Source organism: Oncorhynchus clarkii, chromosome 31, assembly GCF_045791955.1.
Source record: "Oncorhynchus clarkii lewisi isolate Uvic-CL-2024 chromosome 31, UVic_Ocla_1.0, whole genome shotgun sequence".
In the NCBI taxonomy this organism is placed as follows: Eukaryota; Metazoa; Chordata; class Actinopteri; order Salmoniformes; family Salmonidae; genus Oncorhynchus; species Oncorhynchus clarkii.
In genome coordinates this window covers 35267392-35292457 of record NC_092177.1, presented here as the reverse complement: position 1 = coordinate 35292457, position 25066 = coordinate 35267392, and the positions used below count along the sequence as shown (strand labels likewise).

Genomic DNA, 25066 nt, shown 5'->3' with positions numbered 1-25066 from the left:
GCAAGTGGATATGGAAAGAATTTAGGTTTTACAACGAGGCATATATACTGTCTGTTTGTTTTGGGATCAGACACAGTCTAGGAGGTCCTCTACAAGCTGGACTGTTGAATAAAATTACATATGAACGTACTCTACATGTTGTCTCTGTGGTTGGTCCTCTTGTGGGTAGGAATTTGAGACAATATATCCACGGCATAGTATAATTAAACCAACTTCGTCAAAGCGCTGGTAGTGCGTTCTGATTTCTCTCACCTGACGCATGTGCAAAGACCATGTAAACACGTGCATGAGCTCGTCAAGTATGCATGCATTACTTGCATGTTACATCCTGTGCGCATGATTCGGTTATCCGAATGCGCTACCAGTGCTTTGACGAAGTTGGTTTAATTATACTTTCCTCTGGATATGTTGTCTTAAATTCCTACCCACAAAATAACAAACCACACAGACAACCGGTAGAGTAAGTTCAAATGTAATTCTGTTCAATATTCTGTCTTGTAGAAGACACATTTCCAGAATCAAACACTGACAATCTCAGATGTAGATTTAGAAATTCAAATTCACTCTGGTCCCCAGGCAAGCTCTGTCAGTGAAGTTGTGAGGTGTCTTCTAGTATAAGTGGTCCATGTATTGTTGGCACTCATGTTTAATCACATCCATTTTTGTCATGGATAGGGATGTGGCAGTCATGAAATTGCCAGCTGATGATTGTCATGCAGGTAACTGCCTGGTCTCACTAATTGACCTTTTTAATGAACATAAACATGTTTAGCATCTCTGGCTTCCACATATAGCTTACAAGACACTGATGTGCACCTTTTTGGAACATCTACAATTTAAAGTCTCAATCCATTTAATATAGCCTACACCATCACAGTAAATCCATTTAGGTAGGTCTAAAGAAACATTATGATATTGGGGCGGCAATGGTAGCCTAGTGGTTAGAGCGTTGGACTTGTAACTGAAAGGTTGCTAGATCAAATCCCCAAGCTGACAAGGTAAAAATATGTCGTTTTGCCCCTGAACAAGGCAGTTAACCCACTGTTCATAGGCCGTCATTGAAAATAAGAATTTGTTCTTAACTGACTTGCCTAGTTAAATAAAGGTAAATAAATAAATAAAATATGAAGAAAATGTAGGAAGACACATTTCAGTTGAATCCTTTCCCTTTTCTGGATATGCCATATGGCTGTGGTCTACACTAGTTTATTAACATTTAGCAGGCAAGATTTACTTATAATTCACGTGACACAATTTCATATTTTATAGTAAGAACAATACAATTTAACATAGCTGAATAAAATAGAAAGTATATTTTTCCCAAAATATTTCAGAGGGAGTGCGCACATGTGGATATTCTGTGTTGAGCAGTTAACAAAGAAATGGGTCCTCCAATATAATTAATTTATTTGTTTATGCAACTTTAGTTGTGATATAAAGTTTACACGGAACCCAAACCGGCTGCGCGCGTGCATAAATGTATTTTGTCCCCTCCACACCAAACGCAATCACGACACGCAGGTTAAAATATCAAAACAAACTCTGAATCAATTATATTAATTTGTGGACAGATCAAAAAGCATTAAACATTTATGGCAATTTAGCTAGCTAGCTTGTACTTGCTAGCTAATTGGTCCTATTTAGCTAGCTTGCTGTTGCTAGCTAATTTGTCATGGGATATAAACAGTAAGTTGTTATTTTACCTGAAATGCACAAGGTCCTCTACTCCGCCAATTAATCCACACAACGGTCAACTGAACCGTTTCTAGTCATCTCTCCTCCTTCCAGGCCTTTTCTTCTCTTGATTTTATATTGCGATTGGCAACTTTCATAAATTAGGTGCATTACCTGTCACTGACCTCGTTCGTCTTTCAGTCACCCACGTGGGTATAACCAATGCGGAGATGGTACCTGCTTCTATAAACCCATGAGGAGATGGGAGAGGCAGGACTTGCAGCGCGATCTGCGTCACAAATAGAACTGACTTCTATTTTAGCCCTTGGCAAAGCAGACGCTCGTTGGCGCGCGCAAGCAGTGTGGGTGCAATAATTTAATAATATAGATTTCTAAATTTATTTTGCGACTGAGCAGTATAGTCAGCCTGTAACGCTCTGTTTTGATTCCAAATACAGTCTAAGGCTACGAGATGTGACTAATGATTATTTAAAAAAAGTTGCGTGAAAGTCAATCGCTCTGCTCTGTTTCTTGCGCAGCCTGCACACACTTCAAATCAAATTGTATTGGTCACATACACATGGTAAGCAGATGATAATGCGAGTGTAGCGAATGCTTGTGCTTCTATTTCCAACTAAGCAGTAATATCTAAAGAGTAATCTAACAAATTCACAACAACTACCTAATACACACAAATGTAAAGGGATGAAAAGAATATGCACATATAAATATATGGATTAGCGATGGCATGCGGCAAACTGTTTTCACACACGATTGTGCAATGTCTGGGCTCATAGCGAATTGTGGACTCTTTTCCCACGGTTCTTTTTTATGCCAGCCAGATAGGCTACTCTGGTTGTAAAGCAAAACAATGTGCAATATTAGGAAAGTTTAGAAATAAATATGGAAAGCTGATCGATCCTCCTCTTTTCAATAAAGGCCATCAACTATTTTCGTATGCAATTGCATATGCGATTGGAAATGTTGTGCGTAGTAACCCCAATTTCATTCCATGCATCAACCAGCTATGAGGACTAGAGGTGGACCGATTATGATTTTTCAATGCCGATACCGATTATTGGAGGACAAAAAAGCCGATACCGAGTAATCGGACGTTTTCTTTATTTTATTTATTTATTTATTATTATTTTTTTTTTTTACGCGTGTGTGTGTGTGTGTATATATACATTTTTGTAATAATGACAATTGCAACAATACTGAATTAATTCTTTTATTTGAACTTAATATAATACATATTATGGGGTTTTGTATGGGTGTTCTTAAGGTTATTCCACAGGTTGCTGGTATTTTTTTTATTTTGCCGTTGCTGACCCCATGCTTACATCTTTATCACAAATAAGACACCTTGCTTTCCATGGTGCCAATTCCATGTAATAGTCCCACACTGGTGCTCTGCTTTTCTCTGCCATCTGTAAAACACACACACAGCTCTGAAGTGACAATGATACTGAAGAGTCTGCTTAGGAGACAAATACTCTCAACTGTTAGAATAAAAATAGAATTTAAGTGATGAATGTTGAAAACAAAAACTGTACTTTCTATATGCAGGAAATCCTATTTTAATAATGGACATGGTAAGACTTGACTACCAAAGTGCGAGTCATAATTCCCATGACACCTTCTAGCAAAATCTGAAAAGCAGTTCCTTAATTCATTTCTTGCATAGGATATTTTTAGATTCACTTAAAATAAGGTCTGTGTTTCGTGTAGGCTTACACCACCTTGCCAATTTTATAACTGTGTAGATATCCATAGGACAAGGTAACTCTGATCAATATTGGCTAAATATAAGCGAATAATTTTTTTGTAGAGTGGATTTATGAAAATATTTTGACAAACATTACCTTATCCTAGTGAGATTTACATGGGTATCAAAACGCTGAGGTGGTTTAAGCCTGCACGAAACACAGACCTTATTTTAAGTAGATCAAGATATTCTCTATGAAAGACATGAACGGTAAAATAACAAAGGAACCCCTTTCAAGTTCAGCCGCAAGTTATTACAGGAATTATAACGCGTCAACTATTTCTCTCTAAACCATTTACCTTTGACTATTATGAGCCTGCTCTTGCCTACCACCCCTTAGTCAGACTGCTCTATCAAATATCAAATCATAGACTTAACTATAATAAACACACAGAAATACGAGCCTTAGGTCAAATCCGAAATCTATCACCTTAAACATTTATTCCGTTCCGTATTTTATCTAACGGGTGGCATCCATGAGTCTAAATATTCCTGTTACATTGCACAACCTTCAATGTTATGTCATAATTACGTGAAATTCTGGCAAATTAGTTCGCAAAGAGCCAGGCGGCCCAAACTGTTGCATATACCCTGACTCTGCGTGCAATGAACGCAAGAGAAGTGACACAATTTCACCTGGTTAATATTGCCTGCTAACCTGGATTTCTTTTAGCTAAATATGCAGGTTTAAAAATATATACTTGTGTATTGATTTTAAGAAAGGCATTGATGTTTATGGTTAGGTACACATTGGAGCAATGACAGTCGTTGATTGTTTTTTATAAGATAAGTTTAATGCTAGCTAGCAACTTACCTTGGCTTACGGCATTCGTGTAACAGGCAGGCTCCTCGTGAGGCAGGTGGTTAGAGCGTTGGACTAGTTAACTGTAAGGTTGCAAGATTGGATCCCCCGAGCTGACGAGGTAAAAATCTGTCGTTCTGCCTCGTTCCTAGGCCCTCATTGAAAATAAGAATGTGTTCTTAACTGACTTGCCTAGTTAAATAAAGGTGTTAAAAAAAAAACGGCACCCAAAAATACCGATTTCCGATTTATTATGAAAACTTGAAATCGGCCCTAATTAATCGGCCATTCCGATTAATCGGTCGACCTCTAATGAGGACCTGTCTCTCTCTGCGCAACAGGTAATCCTATTCTGCTCCAAGTTTTAATGTCAGGGCTCTCATGAAGTGTTTGATTTGATTTTCAATTGCTTTTGCGTTGACATCAGTGTGATTTAGAGGGACAGAGTGCTGAGTACCCACCATTAGCGACGGGCCTCGAGCAAGTTTAGTAGGCTACTAATGACTATCAGAGAGCACTTTTTGATAAGTTGCTGTAACCCTTGAGTCACATCGAATTTAACTGCGGTCTTGATTCGTGACTGTGGTGTGACAGTATATACGGTCATCGTAACGACCCTCGTCATGAATTTCTAAATGGTCAGAAGGCTGATGGCACAGCCAAAGTGGGATACACACTTCTCATGAGACGGTCACATATTAAATGATTCGGTTCCTCTTTCTTGTGACTCGAAAGTAGCACTCAACTATTCAATGAGTTCTTACACTTCCAGAACATTCTTGTCTTTTTCTATTACACAATTAACAAAAATATGAACTCAACCATTTCAAAGATTTTACTGAGTTTACAGTTCAAATAAGAAAGTCAGTCAATTGTAATGAATGAATTAGGCCCTAATCTATGGATTTCATATGACTGGGAATACAAATATGCATCTGTTGGTCACAGATACCTTAATACAAATGGGTGTGGATCATAAAACCAGTCAGTATCTGTAGTGACCACCATTTGCCTCATGCAGTGTGACAACTCCTTCGATTAGATTTGACAGGCTGTTGATTGTGGCCTGTGGAATGTTGTCCCAATTCTCTTCAATGGCTGTGCAAAGTTGCTGGATATTGGCGGGCACTGGAATCCGCTGTTGAACACGTCAATCCAGAGCATCCCAAACATGCCCAAATTGTATTTGTCACATGCGCCGAATTCAACAGGAGTAGACCTCAGTGAAATTTTTACTTACAAGCCCTTAAACAACAATGCAGTTTTTAGAAAAACACCTAAAAATAAAGTTACAAAAGATTAAAGAGCATCAGTAAAATAACAATAGCTAGGCCATATACAGGGAAAATGGGTGACATGTCTGAGTATGTATGCCATGAAAGAACTGGGACATTTTCAGCTTCCAGAAATTGTGTACAGATCCGTGCGACATTATCACGTTGAAACACGAGATGATGGCGGCGGATGAATGGCACGACAAGGGGCCTCAGGATCTCCTCACGGTATCTCTGTGCATTCAATTTGCCATCGATAAAATGCAATTGTGTTCGTTGTCCGTAGCTTATACCTGCCCATGCCATAACCCTACCGCCACCATTGGGCACTCTGTTCACACCGTTGACATCAGCAAACCGGTTGTGCAAACTGTTTCATCAGCTATCTGGGTGGCTGGTCTCAGACAACCCTATAGGTGAGGAAGCCAGATGTGGAGGTCCTGGGCTGTGCAAGGTTACATGTGGTCTGCGGTTGTGATGCCGGTTGGACGCATTGCCAAATTCTCACAAAACGACGGAGGCGGCTTATGGTAGAGAATTTATGATTAAATTATCTGGTAACAGCTCTGGTGGACATTCCTGCAGTCAGCATGCCATTTGCACGCTCCAACTTGAGACATCTGTGGCATTGTTACGAAACGGCACATTTTAGTGGCATTATTGTCCACAGCACAAGGTGAACCTGTAATGATCATGCTGTTTAATCAGCATCTTGATATGCCACACCTGTCAGATGGATGGATTATCTTGACAAAGGAGAAATGCTCACAAACGGGGATGTAAAAATTTTGTGCACAAAATGTTTGAGAAATAAGCTTTTTGTGCATCTGGGATCTTTTATTTCAGCTCATGAAACATGGGACCAACACTTTACATGTTTTACATTGCTATTTTGTGCAGTCTATCTAGGCCTGTTTCTTTTCAAAATCAATCAAGCACCTTACAGTGAAATGCTTACTTACAAGCCCTTAACCAACAATGCGGTTTTAAGAAAAAAATACCAAAACAAGGTGAGAAATAAAAGTAACAAATAATTAAAGAGCAGCAGTAAAATAACAATAGCGAAGCTATATAAACAGGGGGTGCCGGTACAGAGTCATTGTGCGGGGGTACCGGTTGGTCGAGGTAATATGTACATATAGGTAGAGTTATTAAAGTGACTATTTGTAGATGATTAACAGAGTAGCAGCAGTGTAAAAGGGGTGGGGGGGGACAATGCAAATAGTCTGGGATAGACATTTGCTTAGATCAGGAGTCTGATGGCTTGTTTAGAAGCCTCTTGGATCGAGACTTGGAGCTTGGGCAAAGCTTGCCATGCGGAAGCAGAGAGAACAGTCTAAGACTAGTGTGGCTCAATTAACTTCTAATCAACTGTGGGGGGGACACCTGCTTCCTCCATTGTTTTCAGTGATGATTAAAGGCATGCTTCCCAGCCAAAACATTTCTAAAGAGTTTGTGGATATATTATGAGAACATTTTGAGGTTTAGGTCATTTTTTACAATTACAACAATACTGAATGAACACTTATTTTAACATAATATAATACATCAATAAATCAATTTAGCCTCAAATAAATAATGAAACATGTTCAATTTGGTTTAAATGTTGCAAAAACAAAGTGTTGGAGAAGAAAGTAAAAGTGCAATATGTACCATGTAAGAAAGCTAACGTTTCAGTTCCTTGCTCAGAACATGAGAACATATGAAAGCTCGTGGTTCCTTTTAACATGAGTCTTCAATATTCCCAGGTAAGAAGTTTTAGGTTGTAGTTATTATAGGAATTATAGGACAATTTCTCTCTATACCATTTGTATTTCATATACAGTGCCTTGCGAAAGTATTCGGCCCCCTTGAACTTTGCGACCTTTTGCCACATTTCAGGCTTCAAACATAAAGATATAAAACTGTATTTTTTTGTGAAGAATCAACAACAAGTGGGACACAATCATGAAGTGGAACGACATTTATTGGATATTTCAAACTTTTTTAACAAATCAAAAACTGAAAAATTGGGCGTGCAAAATTATTCAGCCCCTTTACTTTCAGTGCAGCAAACTCTCTCCAGAAGTTCAGTGAGGATCTCTGAATGATCCAATGTTGACCTAAATGACTAATGATGATAAATACAATCCACCTGTGTGTAATCAAGTCTCCGTATAAATGCACCTGCACTGTGATAGTCTCAGAGGTCCGTTAAAAGCGCAGAGAGCATCATGAAGAACAAGGAACACACCAGGCAGGTCCGAGATACTGTTGTGAAGAAGTTTAAAGCCGGATTTGGATCCAAAAAGATTTCCCAAGCTTTAAACATCCCAAGGAGCACTGTGCAAGCGATAATATTGAAATGGAAGGAGTATCAGACCACTGCAAATCTACCAAGACCTGGCCGTCCCTCTAAACTTTCAGCTCATACAAGGAGAAGACTGATCAGAGATGCAGCCAAGAGGCCCATGATCACTCTGGATGAACTGCAGAGATCTACAGCTGAGGTGGGAGACTCTGTCCATAGGACAACAATCAGTCGTATATTGCACAAATCTGGCCTTTATGGAAGAGTGGCAAGAAGAAATCCATTTCTTAAAGATATCCATAAAAAGTGTCGTTTAAAGTTTGCCACAAGCCACCTGGGAGACACACCAAACATGTGGAAGAAGGTGCTCTGGTCAGATGAAACCAAAATTGAACTTTTTGGCAACAATGCAAAACGTTATGTTTGGCGTAAAAGCAACACAGCTGAACACACCATCCCCACTGTCAAACATGGTGGTGGCAGCATAATGGTTTGAGCCTGCTTTTCTTCAGCAGGGACAGGGAAGATGGTTAAAATTGATGGGAAGATGGATGGAGCCAAATACAGGACCATTCTGGAAGAAAACCTGATGGAGTCTGCAAAAGACCTGAGACTGGGACGGAGATTTGTCTTCCAACAAGACAATGATCCAAAACATAAAGCAAAATCTACAATGGAATGGTTCAAAAATAAACATATCCAGGTGTTAGAATGGCCAAGTCAAAGTCCAGACCTGAATCCAATCGAGAATCTGTGGAAAGAACTGATAACTGCTGTTCACAAATGCTCTCCATCCAACCTCACTGAACTCGAGCTGTTTTGCAAGGAGGAATGGGAAAAAATTTCAGTCTCTCGATGTGCAAAACTGATAGAGACATACCCCAAGCGACTTACAGCTGTAATCGCAGCAAAAGGTGGCGCTACAAAGTATTAACTTAAGGGGGCTGAATAATTTTGCACGCCCAATTTTTCAGTTTTTGAATTGTTAAAAAAGTTTGAAATATCCAATAAATGTCGTTCCACTTCATGATTGTGTCCCACTTGTTGTTGATTCTTCACAAAAAAATACAGTTTTATATCTTTATGTTTGAAGCCTGAAATGTGGCAAAAGGTCGCAAAGTTCAAGGGGGCCGAATACTTTCGCAAGGCACTGTACCTTTGACTATTGGATATTCTTATAGGCACTTTAGTATTGCCAGTGTAACAGTATAGCTTCCGCCCCTCTCCTCGCCCCTACCTGGGCTCGAACCAGGAACACATCGACAACAGCGACCCTCGAAGCAGCGTTAAGATTGAATCCCCGAGCTGACAAGGTAAAAATCTGTCATTCTGCCCCTGAACTAGGCAGTTAACCCACCGTTCCATGGCCGTCATTGAAAATAAGAATGTGTTCTTAACTGACTTGCCTAGTTAAATAAAGGTGAAAAACAAATGGCCAAATCGGTGTCCAAAAATACTGATTTCCGATTGTTATGAAAATTTGAAACCGGCCCTAATTAATCGTCCATTCTGATTAATCGGTCGACCTCTATTGAAAACCCACAAATTGTCGCTGAGTTACAGTAGTTCTGCATGGAAGAGTGGGCCAAAATTCCTCTACAGTGACGTACGAGACTGATCAACAACTAAAGGGAGCGTTTGGTTGGAGTCATTGCGGCTAAAAGTGGCATCGTTTTTCACACGGGGGTAGTGGGTGTTGCATAACTTTGTTTATGAAAAAATGAAATAAGTATTGTTCACTCATGTTCCCTTTATCTACTACTAGGTTTTGGTTTAAGATCTGATAACAATCAGTATAAAACAATATGCTAAAGTAGAGAATTAGGAAGGAGCAAAATATTTTCACAGCACTGTAAGCACTGTACATGTAAGTGGGTGTAATGACCCCACCTGAATCATTTTGCCTCTGTGACCTCTTCAGTCTCTGAGAAACAAGTACTGTTTTTAAGCCACAACCCAGGCCTCAGTTACGGCTCAGTAGGAATTGGCCGCTACCCACAATTTGGCCCACAGCTGCAATAGGACAATGACAAGCCTCTGAATGATGACTCAGGAGTATTAAATCCAACTCTGCCCACTGCTCTGAGCCTTTGGCTCATCATTGCTCTCAGTGCCCATTCCTGGTGCCACATAATGAGCGCTTCCGCTGGGGTGTGTATCAAGCCACTGGGCGGAACTTGACTCTTTTGCTGATGCACATCACAACCTAGGCATCATGTCAGTTACTAAAACATGTCTAAATTCCCAGTGCTAACTAGCCCGCTTGTGGCACAATGCTAGCAAGCCAACTCGCCTGTCCGTAACCTATTAACAGGGCTCCGCTCCAGCCTGGCCAGTAAGTATGAGGTTAAACGCTTGTACTATAAACGCCCCCCCAGCTCGCCGCTCTGTTCCGCACCTGCACAATCCAGGGAGGCCCATTGTGGCCATGCCGGTGGCTTCAAAGGCAAAACGGGCACGCTGTCAGTGCTGGCCCCAGTGTTTGTAATTCAGCATGCTCCCCTCCTTGGCCCTGGCGCTAGCTCTTTTGTTGTAGGTCCTACTCCGCCTATACACATGCTAATTAGTTTCATGTGGATTCAGGTTGGTGGTGGTAGTTGTAGCAGCAGTGGTGGTTGCTCAGAAGAAGGTGGGGAGGGGAGCAGGGGGAAGACGGACCAGTTTTTCAGGTTCATAAAGCACTGGAATGAGTCACTAGACTAGCTGCTCTCTCCCTTTCTCTCCTCCGGGGGTGTGAGGGTGTTAGACGATGCCAGATCGGCGTGCGGCCTATGATTTCAGTGGCATTGTTGCAGTAAAACAGAGATGGGTAACATTGATAGGGTTGGGGCTCGTGTCTGTATACCACATAATATTGGCTCGAGTCTCAAATTCACTATCTTAACTGGGAGATATGTAAGTTGGGGCGACTAGGTGTCACCAAAAACTTTATTCATTCAATCAGCTTTGAAATCAGAAATAGTTTGTGTTATCACAAACGAGGTACTAGAGTAGTGAATTGATGTTAGCTTCAGCTGTAAGCTAGCAAGGAAAGTTAGCCTACAGAGGTGGAAGCTACCGGTATCTTCTTGCATTCAAATCAAATCACATTTTATTGGTCGCATGCACATATTTAGCAGATGTTATTGAGAGTGTAGTGAAATTCTCACGTTGTTTTCCCCCACATTGTAAAGTGTTCTAGCCTGTGTTGCAAACGACAATTTACGTTTCAACATTTATGCTGTGTTGCATTAGTCAAGTGGGTTAACGTCTGTGCAGCATAATTGGTGATGCACCCCAGACTCTGAGTGGGTGCAGTGGTTCCTCGGGATAGGCTAGAGCTACCAATGAGTAAGTGGAGCAGGCACGGTGTGCTATATCTAAGGGGACATCGGCTGCGCTGACGGACTTGATCCTCTCGATCAGTAGATTATTTATACATATTTTTTTTTACCTTTATTTAACTAGGCAAGTAAGTTAACAAATTCTTATTTTCTATGACGGCCTAGGAACAGTGGGTTAACTGCCTTGTTCAGGGGCAAAACAACATATTTTTACCTTGTCAGCTCGGGGATTCGATCTTGCAACCTTTCGGTTACTAGTCCAACGCTCTAACCCCTAGGTTACCTGCCGCCCCATGAGACACATTTTACAGTACCCAAAAAGTTATAGATTCAAAGTACCGTAGTTTTGGTTAACCTTGCAACACCAGTGATGTTCCAGAACCATTAAGCATATCTTCATGTGTTCACCCAGGTATTTATCTTAGCTTTATCTCCACTTTATTGATTGAACTTGGCCTCTGGTGACAATCTCAGTCAAATGCAGTGTGGTAGTATTCAGCATGTATGTTGATTGTGTGGTACTAATGTTTGTCGTTGTTTGCTCTAGTTGCAGGAGTCGGTGAAGAGGAAGCTGGAGAGCGCCAGCTCCCCTGTTCAAGTCAACGGCTTCAGCGATGGCTACCCCCCGTCCAAGAAGTCCTGCCTGGACAATGACCCATCCAACGGCGGCATCCCCACTCACTCGCCTCTGGACTCCAAGCACGGCATCAGCGCTGACTCGCTCATACCCAACGGGATCCACCGGCCTGGTGGTGAGCCCGGTGGGGACTCCTCGGGGGAGCAGGAGTTCTTGCTCAAAGAGATGAAGCAGGAGCCCATGGATGACATCTTGCCCTGCATGCTGCCGTCAGGGGGCGGAGCCAGCAACAGCCTCTTCCCTGACCTCAACCTCAACGAGCAGGAGTGGATGGAGCTCATGGAGGAGCTCAACCGCTCTGTGGCCTATGAGGACATCCAGGACATCCTCAACGATGGCTTTGAGGATCGCAAGGACTCCCCTGAGCTGGCCGGACCCACCCCAGGGACATGTGCACAGTCTGGGGGAGCAACGCAGGGAGGGGGAACCTCACAGGGAGGCCTCCTGCCTCCAGACCTGGCCAGCATTAAGACTGAGTTCTCCCCGGCCTCCTCTGCTTTCGAGCAAGACTCTGGCACCGGCTCGCCGCATGTTAGGCCAACGTCATCGGGGCCGCCCATGCAGCGCTCACCGGCAGCGGCTACCACCACTGCCTCCTCCCCGGCCCTGTCCCAACCCCTCAGCCAGCAGCCTCCCCCATCCAGGCAACTCCCTCCCCAGAACCACCACCTCCCCCCGGGGCCTGTCTCCAAAGACCTGTCCCCTGCCCAGCAGCTCCAACAGCTAGCCGCACATCAACAGAGAGCCCAGCAGATGCAATCCCAACTTCAACAGCAGCAACACGCTCAGAAACCGCAGCAAAACCAAAAACAGCAACAACCGCAGCAAGCACCCAAATTCCACACAACTGGATCCCACCCTCAGTCTTGGCCCCCCCAGTCGGCCCCGTCTCGAAGCCCCCTAGGGGGCTCCTACGGCCTGGAGAAGCCCACCAGCCCCTCCCTATACCCCCAGGACTTCCCCAACAAGCCCCAGCTGATGATACCCGTACAGCCCAACAAGGGCTCACCCAAAGCTGCAGCCGGCGGGTACCTGCAGCCCGGGGGCCCCCACCCCAACATGCTTGGCCACCCTGTCGCAGGACCAGGTGCCCTGCTCAGCCACCCTGCAGCAGCAGGCCCTGGGGGCCCGGGCTCTGCAATGCTCAACTACAGCAACACCAAGCCCCTGTCCCACTACGAGGCGGCGACCCAGGGGCCACCACGGGGCCCGCCTAGTGCCCAGAGCCAGAACAAGGCGGTGATGCTATCGCTTCTCAGGCAGCAGCAGCAGATGAAGCAGAAGCAAGGCCTGCCCTTCAGACCACACCTACCCCACGGCCAGGTAAGACTGCAGCTCATTCTCTACAACTCACCATGGCAATTATCACAAGAGTTCTCATTATTTCTATTTGACTAGCTTTGATACCATAGTGTTGGCTTAAAATGTATTCTATAGCAGAGTCAAAAGCTTAGTGATTAGAGTCAAGGATCCAAATAGAAACATCAATATCAGCACTCTACTGCACACATTCTGGTTTTTCATTAAAAAAAAAACTTCCATCCTATTTTTGGGAAGTTTTAGTCTTTCTGATAATGTTCAAGCTTTGCCATGGGGGTACAAAAATAGCAATCAAATATTTTCTTTATCAGAGGGTATTATCTTAACAGCTTGATTTGGCTCCTTTGCCTGTAAATGTTGACCAAAAAGGCCATTATTATCACATCTTTCATTGAGCATGATATTATCCTGATAAGTATCAGTATACTTCTTTAGAGGTTCCTACACAAGTACATTTTCAAGTTATCTGTATTTAAACATGCAAAATAATGAAATGTATTGTACCCTTCTTTCACACCATGGGCTCAGATTGCTTTGCTTTGCTTCCTTAAAGAAGGTCCCTCCCCCAATTGATACATTCTAACTTCTGCACCTCATTGGATTGTTTACAGACATGTCATCACATATTGTCATGTGTAGGAAATTAAACATTAACATTCAAGTCTTTGGCAACAGCTCTGGTGGACATTCTTGCAGTCAGCATGTCAATTGCACGTTCCCTCAACTTGAGACGTCTGTGGCATTGTGTTGTGTGACACAACTGCATATTTTAGTGTGTTTTTTGTTGTTGTCCCCAGCACAAGGTAAACCTGTGTAATGATTATGCTGTTTAAACAGCTTCTGTTTAATCAGGATTATCTTGGCAAAGGAGAAATGCTCACTATCAGGGATGTAAACAAATTTGTGCAGCGGTTTCAAGTGCATATGGAAAATGTGTCATATTTTGTTTGAGCTCATGAAACATGGCACCAACTTAAAAAAAAAAATTGGGGGGGATGAATGTTGCGTTTTGTATTTTTGTGCACTGTACATGTCCATGCATACCCTTTCAGGTAAAACATTAAATTCAGTGTTTGCCTTATATTTAGCTAATTAATGATTGGTTATGCATAATAAGCTTCTAACTTATAGCCTCTTTTTTTGCACAATATGCACGCACCTCTGCTCAGCTGCCCTCTCCTTTAAAAAAAACACACCTTAGCTCTTGGAGTCCCATGCAGGAAAAGCTAGATTACAAGAGTTTGCTGGACATTTTTGTTGTTGCATTTCTTCTACCAATAGACTGCTGAAGAGGGAAGCAAGCTCGTTTTTGCTGAATGGTAAATACAGCATTCAATAGAACTCTCAGGTAGTTTGAACGAAGAGTGAACGTGTGATTGAGGTAGGCAGTTATTTGTTCAGACCAATAACCATTCAATCTTAGTGAAGAGAAGTGAAAGCGTCTAATTCATGTCCTATATTATTCAACTGTCATTAGAATGATGAAGATGAGGACAACGCAACTTATTTAATTGTTGAAGGTGAGGAAGGGATGAAGCAACAGAGGGAGAAAGAGGTAAGATAATAATGGTAAATATTATGAAAGGTGTATATGTGCGTCCGCCTACTAATTATACAAGTAGGCCCCATTTCAGAATTCAAATAAAATTTGCTAGCCTACACTTGTGACTTTGTAGGTTGCATGTGCTGCACCAGAATCCTATGTTGTCTTCTGATTTATCATGGTTTGAACGATGTGTGTAATTCCAGTCCGTATAATACAGTACAGTAATACAGTTCACACACAAAAAAAATATCTAGTCTACTGGAGCTAGTTACATTTATTTACCCAGGAGAACATATACCTATCTAAATCTATGGGCTTTTATGTTTTTCTGTTGTGCGTAATGTGCAGTAGCCTATATCTTATATACAGTGCCTTGCAAAAGTATTCGGCCCCCTTGAACTTTGCGACCTTTTGCCACATTTCAGGCTTCAAACATAAAGATATAAAACTGTATTTTTTTGTCATGAAGTGGAACGACATTTATTGGATATTTCAAACTTTTTTAACAAATCAAAAACTGAAAAATTGGGCGTGCAAAATTATTCAGCCCCCTTAAGTTAATACTTTGTAGCGCCACCTTTTGCTGCGATTACAGCTGTAAGTCGCTTGGGGTATGTCTCTATCAGTTTTGCACATCGAGAGACTGACATTTTTTCCCATTCCTCCTTGCAAAACAGCTCGAGCTCAGTGAGGTTGGATGGAGAGCATTTGTGAACAGCAGTTTTCAGTTCTTTCCACAGATTCTCCATTGGATTCAGGTCTGGACTTTGACTTGGCCATTCTAACACCTGGATAAGTTTATTTTTGAACCATTCCATTGTAGATTTTGCTTTATGTTTTGGATCATTGTCTTGTTGGAAGACAAATCTCTGTCCCAGTCTCAGGTCTTTTGCAGACTCCATCAGGTTTTCTTCCAGAATGGTCCTGTATTTGGCTCCATCCATCTTCCCATCAATTTTAACCATCTTCCCTGTCCCTGCTGAAGAAAAGCAGGCCCAAACCATGATGCTGCCACCACCATGTTTGACAGTGGGGATGGTGTGTTCAGGGTGATGAGCTGTGTTGCTTTTACGCCAAACATAACGTTTTGCATTGTTGCCAAAAAGTTCAATTTTGGTTTCATCTGACCAGAGCACCTTCTTCCACATGTTTGGTGTGTCTCCCAGGTGGCTTGTGGCAAACTTTAAACGACACTTTTTATGGATATCTTTAAGAAATGGATTTCTTCTTGCCACTCTTCCATAAAGGCCAGATTTGTGCAATATACGACTGATTGTTGTCCTATGGACAGAGTCTCCCACCTCAGCTGTAGATCTCTGCAGTTCATCCAGAGTGATCATGGGCCTCTTGGCTGCATCTCTGATCAGTCTTCTCCTTGTATGAGCTGAAAGTTTAGAGGGACGGCCAGGTCTTGGTAGATTTGCAGTGGTCTGATACTCCTTCCATTTCAATATTATCGCTTGCACAGTGCTCCTTGGGATGTTTAAAGCTTGGGAAATCTTTTTGGATCCAAATCCGGCTTTAAACTTCTTCACAACAGTATCTCGGACCTGCCTGGTGTGTTCCTTGTTCTTCATGATGCTCTCTGCGCTTTTAACGGACCTCTGAGACTATCACAGTGCAGGTGCATTTATACGGAGACTTGATTACACACAGGTGGATTGTATTTATCATCATTAGTCATTTAGGTCAACATTGGATCATTCAGAGATCCTCACTGAACTTCTGGAGAGAGTTTGCTGCACTGAAAGTAAAGGGGCTGAATAATTTTGCACGCCCAATTTTTCAGTTTTTGATTTGTTAAAAAAGTTTGAAATATCCAATAAATGTCGTTCCACTTCATGATTGTGTCCCACTTGTTGTTGATTCTTCACAAAAAAATACAGTTTTATATCTTTATGTTTGAAGCCTGAAATGTGGCAAAAGGTCGCAAAGTTCAAGGGGGCCGAATACTTTCGCAATGCACTGTATGTATTGGATAATGGCACAATCATTTGGGCTTGGGCTCATTAAATGTCGTTCATGTTGGGCTCATAAAATATATTTAATATGTGTCTCATCAGGCTCAGGTAGCATCAGATTTGAATTTGTATCTAGACATATGTTCTTTTGAATGACACTTCCGGGTTTGGCTCGAAATACCGGGTTACCCGGGAGAAGTGGTTTATTCTCTGGTTGGAGCAGGGGGATAATATTCAACCCTACTTGAGGGCAACGATGTGCAGTAGAGGGTTAGGCTATATTAGCATTCTGAATAACTGTTAAGCTAGATGTCAACAAGTGTATACGAAGGACTTGGACTTGGGACATGACTTGGTTATGGTCATCACCCAAGCCTAACATTCATTTCACACTGTGTGACTGGGAGAGTTGGAGCCATCCACATTCCCAACAAGGGAAAGGCTCAACGCATGTTTTATGCTGACATCAGCAAATAGCATTACAACTGAGGCATAAAGAACATTCCAAGGCCGTGTTGTGTTCACACACTCCCTCAGTGCTACAATGCTGGTGAATGACGGGAGTCTCACGTCGAAGCAAAACAATGGTAAACAATTAGGGCTTGTTAAAAATGGAGCTTGGAGCAATGGAGTTGTCTGGCTTGCCCTTACAGTTTAAAGAACGGCTCCAAAGAAAGACCTCTTGTTTTCAACATTTTTGCTTACGTAAAGAACCACAGACCAATTGATAGCCTAGATTAGCAATAGCATTACATTTGGTAACTTATGATCAACACATACACATTATTTGATTGTACTGTACATTTCTTGCATTCACTGCATTTTAAATTACTCTTACTGAAGTTGTAGGCCTCCTCGGCTAATTGTTTTTGACAACCTCGCGGATGAAGCATACTGCTTGTAGGCCTAGTTGATGGTGATTCTAGGGCCTAGAAGGGTTTTTTGTTAGTCAACAAACAACCCCACACACTGTCCTCAGTTTTTGTTCTTACAAGTCTGGCACGGACCCCATGGTTCCAAAGGACTGTGTGTGTGTCTGGGTCAAGCAGCTGGTTGCTAAGGCGCTGGCGTGCAGGCTCCCACGGGGGCTTGGGTTGTGGTGGAGGGGGGGACTGGGGAGGGGACAGCCATGACAAAGCAGCCTTTCATTTATCCCTCCCTCCCCTCACTCATGTCCTCACCAGTGTATTTTAGGAGTAGCCCCACCTTCCTCTCAGTACTCTCTCTCTATTTAAATATAGCTGCTGCTAACCCACTTGTATTTTTTCCTTTCTCGCGAGAGGGGACTCCGTTCCTCTCTTCCCCCTCAACTGTGTCTGTGGTGTGTGGACGGACCCCTGCTGGAGCTCCAGGCCTCAGGCTAACCCCTGATATCTCTGCCCAATCTTCCAGACGTTTCTATGGAGGTGGTTGCCACACTGACTAAGCTCAGGCTAAACACTGGTTGTTCCATCTCGGAAATTGTTTCTGTAGTTAGAAACTCATAAGATTTCCTGCAACATTTTGTTGAAATATAATTTGATCTCAGAAAATAGGCTAATTGATTTCGACCATATGATACTAACAGGCTAAGAGAGAGTTTCTATCTACATTCCATCAGACTGCAGAGCAGTTGAACTGAACTTGACCACCTGCTTTGATTCTCTGCACCTTAGCTCACACACATGCATGCATGCAGTGCATTCAGAAAGTTTTTAGGCCCCTTCCCTTTTTTCCTAATTTTGTTACGTTACAGCCTTATTCTAAAATGTCTAAATAAAAATATATCTTCACACTACCCCATAATGACAGACTCTAAATTGAGCTCAGGTGCATCATGTTTACATTGATAATCCTTGATGTTTCTACAACTTGATTGGAGTCTACCTGTGGTAAATTCAATTGATTGGACATGATTTGGGAAGGCACACACCTGTCTATATAAGGTCCCACAGTTGACAGTGCATGTCAGAGCAAAAACCAAGCCATGAGGTCGAAGGAATTGTCCATAGTTTCGAGACAGGATTGTGTCGAGGCACATGTCTGGGGAAGGGTACCAAAATAATTATGCAGCATTGATAGGTCCCCAAGAACACAGTGGCCTCCATTCATAAATGGAATAAGTTTAGAACCACCAAGACTCTTCCTAGAGCTGGCCACCTGGCCAAACTGAGCATTCGGGGGAGAAGGGCCTTGGTCAGGAAGGTGACTAACAACTCTATGGTCACTCTGACAGAGCTCCAGAGTTCCTCTATAGAGATGGGAGAACCTTCCAGAAGGACAACCATCTCTGCAGCATTCTATCAATCAGGGTTTCATGGTAGAGTGGCCAGACGAAAGACACTCCTCAGTAAAAGGCACCTAAAGGAACAAGATTATTTGGTATGATGAAACCAAGCTTGAACTCTTTGGCCTGAATACCAAGCATCAAGTCTGGAGGAAACCTGGCACCATCCCTACGGTAAGTCATGGTGGTGGTGGCAGCATGGATGGAAACCTGCTCCAGAGTGCTCAGGACCTCAAGACGGGTGAAGGTTGACCTTCCATCATGAAGGAGTGACAATGCTAGAGTGACTTAGGGTTAAGTCTCTGAATGTCCTTGAGTGACCCAGCCAGAGCTCGGACTTGAAACTGATCGAACATCTCTGGAGAGACCTGACAATTACAGTGCACCGACGCTCCCCATCCAACCTGACCGAGCTTTAGAGGATCTTCAGAGAAGAATGGGGAAAATCTCCCCAAATACAGGGCTGCTTAACTTGTAGTGTCATACCCAAGAAGACTCAAAGCTGTATTCGCTGCCAAAGGTGCTTCAACAAAGTACAGAGTAAAGGGCCTGAATACTTTTTAAACATTTCTAAAAACCTGTTTTTGCTTAGTCATTATGGAGTATTATATGTAGATTCTAAAATCAATTTTAGAATAAGGCTGTAACGTAACAAAATGTGGAAAAGGTCAAAGGGTCTGAATACTTTCCTAACACTGTTTACACTGAGTGTACAAAACATTAGGAATACCTGCTCTTTGGATTACATAGCTTTCACCTGGTCAGTCTATGGTCCCTTGCTGATGTCACCTGTTAAATCTGCTTCAATCAGTGTAGATGAAGGGGAGGAGACAGGTTAAAGAAGGATTTTTACGTCTAGAGACATGGATTGTGTGTGTGCAATTCAGAGGATGAATGAGCAAGACAAAAGATTTAGGTGCCCATTGAACGGAGTATGGTTGTAGATGCCAGGTGCACCCGTGTCAACTGCAACGCTGTCAGGCTTTTCACGCTCAATAGTTTCCCGTGTGTATCAAATTGGTCCACCACCCAAAGGATATCTAGCCAATTTGACAACTCTGGGATAGTTCACCTAAATTACAAAATTACCCATTTGTGTGTCCAGAGTGGCACAGCGGTCTAAGGCATTGCATCGCGGTGTTGCGGCGTCACTAAGGCTTGGGGTTCGATCACAGTCTGTGTCATTACCGGCTGTGACCGGGAGTCCCATAGGGCCCGCACAATTGGCCAAGCATTGTCCGGGTTAGGGGAGGGTTTGGCCCGGGGGGGCTTTACTTGGCTTATCGTGCACTAGCGACTCATTGTGGCGGGTCAGGCGCCTGCAGGCTGACTTTGGTCATCAGTTTAACTGTTTCCTCTGACACATTTGTGCAGCTGGCTGCCAGGTTAAGCGAGTTGCTGTTAAGAAGCGTGGTTTGGCGGGTGGGTCATGTATCAAAGGACTCATGACTCGACCTCCGCCTCTCCTGAACCCGTTGGGGAGTTGCAGCGATGAGAAGATATTATTTATGAAAAAGGGGGTAACGTGTCTCCTCCCCCCCCCCCCCCCCCCCCCAAATAAAATACATGGCCCCAGTACCATGTAAGCAGTCTATGGACAAGGTACACTCCATGACCAAGAGTATGTGAACACCTGCATGTCGAACATCTCATTCTAAAATCATGGGCATTAATATGAAGTTGGTCCCCCACTGCTGCTATAATAGCCTCCACTCTTCTGGGAAGGCTTTCCACAAGATGTTGGAACTTTGCTGTGGGGACTTGCTTCCATTCAGCCAAGAGCATTAGTGAGGTCGGGCACGGATGTTGAGTGATTAGGTCTGGCTCCCAATCCGCGTTACAATTCTTCCCAAAGGTGTTCAATGGGGTTGAGGTCACGGCTCTGTGCAGGCCAGTCAAGTTCTTCCACACTGATCTCGACAAACCATTTCTGTATGGACCTTGCTTTGTGCAAGGTCAGTGTGGAAGGCACTGTCATGCAGAAACAGGAAAGGGCCTTCCCCAATCTGTTGCAACAAAGTTGGGAGCACAGAATCGTCTAGTATGTCATTTTATGCTGTAGCTTTAAGATTTATCTTCACTGAAACTAAGGAGCCTAGCCCGAACCATTAAAAAAACAGATTTGTCCGCTGGACTGCCTGATGGTAAAGCGTGATTCATCACTCAAACACATTTCCACTGCTCCAGAGTCCAGTGGCGGCGGGCTTTACATCACTAAAGATAATGCTTGGCATTGCCCATGGTGAGGCTTGTGTGCGGCTGCTCGGCCATGGAAACCCATTTCATAAAGCTCCCGACGAACAGTTATTGTGCTGACGTTGCTTCCAGATGCAGTTTAGAACTCGCTAGTGTGTTGCAACCAAGGAGAGAATTTTTTTCGCGCTGTGCGCTTCAGTGGTCCTATTCTGTGAGCTTGTGTGGACTAACACTTAGTGGCTGAGATGTTGTTGCTCTTAGACTATTACACTTCACAATAACCGTACTTAAAGTTGACGGGCAGCTCTAGCAGTGTAGAAATTGTACAAATGTTCTTGTTGGAAAGGTGGCATTCCTATGGCGGTGCCACATTGAAACGCACAGCTCTTCAGTAATGCCATTCTACTGCCAGTTTTTGTCTATGGAGATTGCATGGGAGTGTGCTTGATTTTATGCAAAATAGCTTAAATCACTAATTTGAAGGGGTGTCCACATATTTTTGTGTATATGTAGTGTATGATAGCATCCCATGCTTTGGTTTTGTTTACCTTCGCTTACTTTTTAGTATTTGTGGCACAAATCTATTGCAAGTCAGTGGTACCTGTATTAGCATTTTCCTTTAAGTCCTTTATAAGTATCATTGAGTTATACCAGGTATTCACAAACTGGGGTACGCGCAATGCTGTTGTGGGTACGACATATAAAAATGTGATTTCATATACAGTGGGGCAAAAAAGTATTTAGTCAGCCACCAATTGTGCAAGTTCTCCCACTTAAAAAGATAAGAGGCCTGTGATTTTCATCATAGGTACACTTACACTATGACAGACAAAATGAGAGAAAAAAATCCAGAAAATCACATTGTAGGATTTTTTATGAATTGATTTGCAAATTATGGTGCGCCGCCGCCAACCCCGGACAGGAAGATCATGTCAGTGACTCAACCCACTCAAGTGACTCGTGGACCAGTAAGCCACCAGTAAGCCAGTGACTCAGCGCTCGTAATAGGGTTAGAGGCAGAGAATCCCAGTAAAGAGAGGGGAGCCGGCCAGGCAGAGACAGCAAGGGAAGTTTGTCGCTCCAGTGACTTTCCGTTCACCTTCACACCCCTGGGCCAGACTACACTCAATCATAGAACCTACTGAAGAGATGAGTCTTAAATAATGACTTAAAAGTTGAGACCTTGTCTACATCTCTCACATGGGACGTGTAGGTATGTACGCAGGACCAAATCAGAAAGATGGGTTGGAGCAAGCCCATGTAATGCTTTGTAGGTTAGCAGTAAACCTTGATCAGCCCTAGCCTTAACAGGAAGCCAGTAGAGGCTAGCAATATGTAATATTGTAATATGATCCATTTTTTTGTTCTAGTCAAGATTCTAGCAGCCGTGTTTAGCACTAACTGAAGTTTAGTAGAGCATTGCAGTAGTCTAATCTAGAAGTGACAAAAGCATGGATTAATTTCTGGATTTTTGGACAAAGTTTTAGATTTTTGTAATGTTACGAAGCTGGGGGTGGGGGAAGTTGTCCTTGAAACATTCTTATGTTCATCAAAAGAGATCAGGGTCCAGAGTAACGCCAAGGTCCTTCAATTTTATTTGAGGTGACTGTACAAACATCAAGACTAATGGTCAGATCCAACAGAAGATCTTTGTTTCTTGGGACCTAGAACTAGCGTCTCTGTTTTGTCCGAGTTTAAAAGGAAAACATTTGCCCTCATCCACTTCCTTCTGTCTGAAACACAGGCTTCCAGGGTAGGCTATATTGGGGCTTCACCATGATTCATCGGAATATACAGCTGTGTATCGTCCACATAGCAGTGAAAGTTAACATTGTTTCCGAATGACATCACCAAGAGTTAAAAATATATAATGAAAACAATAGTGGACCTAAAACGGAACCTTGAGGAACACAAATGTACAGTTGATTTGTTAGAGGGCAAACCCTCCACAGAGACAAACTGATGTCGTTCCGACAGATAAGATCTAAACCGGGCCAGAATTTGTCCATGTAGACCAATTTGTGATTCTAATCTCTCAAAGAATGTAGTGATCGATGGTATCAAAAGCAGCACTTAGGTCTAGGAGCATGAGGACAGATGCAGAGCCATGTTCTTCCGCCATTAAATGTCATTTTCCACCTTCACGAGAGCAGTCTCAGTGCTATGATGGGGTCTAAAACCAGACTGATGTGTTTCGTATACATTGTTTGTCTTCAGGAAAGCAGTGAGTTGATGCGCAACAGCTTTTTCTAAAATTGAGAGGAATGGGAGATTCAATATAGGCAATAGTTTTTTTTAAAGCTTTTTTTTTTTAGTCAAGGTTTGGCTTTTTCAATAGATTCTTTATTACTGCCACTTTTAGTGAGTTTGGTACACATCTGGTGGATAGGGAGCTGTTTATTATGTTCAACATTGGAGGGCCAAGCACAGGAAGTAGCTCTTTCAGTAGTTTAGTTGGAATAGGGTCCAGTATGCAGCTTGACGGTTTAGAGGCCATGACTATTTTCATGAATGTGTCAAGAGATACCAGATTATACAACTTGAGTGTCTCCATTGATCCTAGGTCCTGGCAGTGTTGTGCAGACTCAGGACAACTGAGCTTTGGAGAAATACGCAGATTTAAAGAGGAGTCCGTACTTGGCGTTCTAATGATCATGATCTTTTCGTCAAAGAAGTTCATGAATTTATCACTGATGTAAAAGCTATCCTCTCTTGGGGAATGCTGCTTTTTATTTAGCTTTGCGACCGTATCAAAAAAACATTTTGGATTGTTATTCTCAATTAGGTGGAAAAAATAGGATGACTATTTTACTGTACTGTCTTTACAAGCTAGTCGGAAGACTTCCAGTTTGGTGTAGCTCTGTTTCCGTTCCAATTTTCTGGAAGCTTGCTTCAGGGCTCAGGTATTTTCTATATACCAGAGAGCAAATTTATTGTGGCAAGTGTTTTTTGTTTTTAGGGGTGAAGTCTGCATCTAGGGTGTTACGCAAGGTTAAATTTAGTTCCTCAGTTAGGTGGTTAACTGATTTTTGTACTGTAACATCCTTAGGAAGGTGGAGGGAGGCTGGAAGGGCATCTAGGAATCTTTGGGTTGTCTGAAAATTTATAGCATGACTTTTGATCCTTGTTGGGGTCTGAGAAGATTATTTGTTGTGATTGCAAATGTAATAAAATGGTGGTCCGATAGTCCGGGACTATGAGGGAAAAACATTGAGATCCACAATATTTTTTCCATCGGACAAAACTAGGTCCAGAGTATGACTGTGGCAGTGAGTAGGTCTGGAGACGTGTTGGACAAAACCCACTGAGTCGATGATGGCTCCGAAAGCATTTTAGAATGGGTCTGTGGAGTTTTCCATGTGAATATTATCTGCCATAACTAGAGGTCGACCGATTATGATTTTTCAACACCGATATCAATACCGATTATTGGAGGACCATAAAAGCCGATACGATCAATCGGACGATTTTTATTTATTTATCTGTAATAATGACAATTACAACAAGACTGAATGAACACTTATTTTAACTTAATATAATACATCAATAAAATCTATTTAGCCTCAAATAAATAAGGAAACATGTTCAATTTGGTTTAAATAATGCAAAAACAAAGTGTTGGAGAAGAAAGTAAAAGTGCAATATGTTCCATGTAAAATATGTGCCATGTAAGAAAGCTAACGTTTCAGTTCCTTGCTCAGAACATGAGAACATATGAAAGCTCGTGGTTCCTTTTAACATGAGTCTTCAATATTCCCAGGTAAGAAGTTTTAGGTTGTAGTTATTATAGGAATTATAGGACAATTTCTCTCTATACCATTTGTATTTCATATACCTTTGACTATTGGATGTTCTTATAGGCACTTTAGTATTGCCAGTGTAACAGTATAGCTTCCGTCCCTCTCCTCGCTCCTCCCTGGGCTCGAACCAGCAACACAACGACAATTAGCGCGCGCTAACTAGCTAGCCAATTCACTTCGGTTACACCAGCCTCATCTCGGGAGTTGAT

The 25066-nt window shown here is 42.5% G+C and overlaps 1 protein-coding gene across 2 annotated transcripts in view; it reads left to right on the top strand.

Moving 5' to 3' along the window:
* LOC139390973 (mastermind-like transcriptional coactivator 1) overlaps positions 1–25066 on the top strand; it is a 39375-nt gene that overhangs the window by 2101 nt on the left and 12208 nt on the right. For both annotated transcript variants that reach the window (XM_071138408.1, XM_071138409.1), the window contains exon 2: positions 11679–13091. In XM_071138408.1, the coding sequence (XP_070994509.1) occupies positions 11679–13091 (1413 nt within the window). The remainder of the gene's footprint in view (positions 1–11678; positions 13092–25066) is intronic.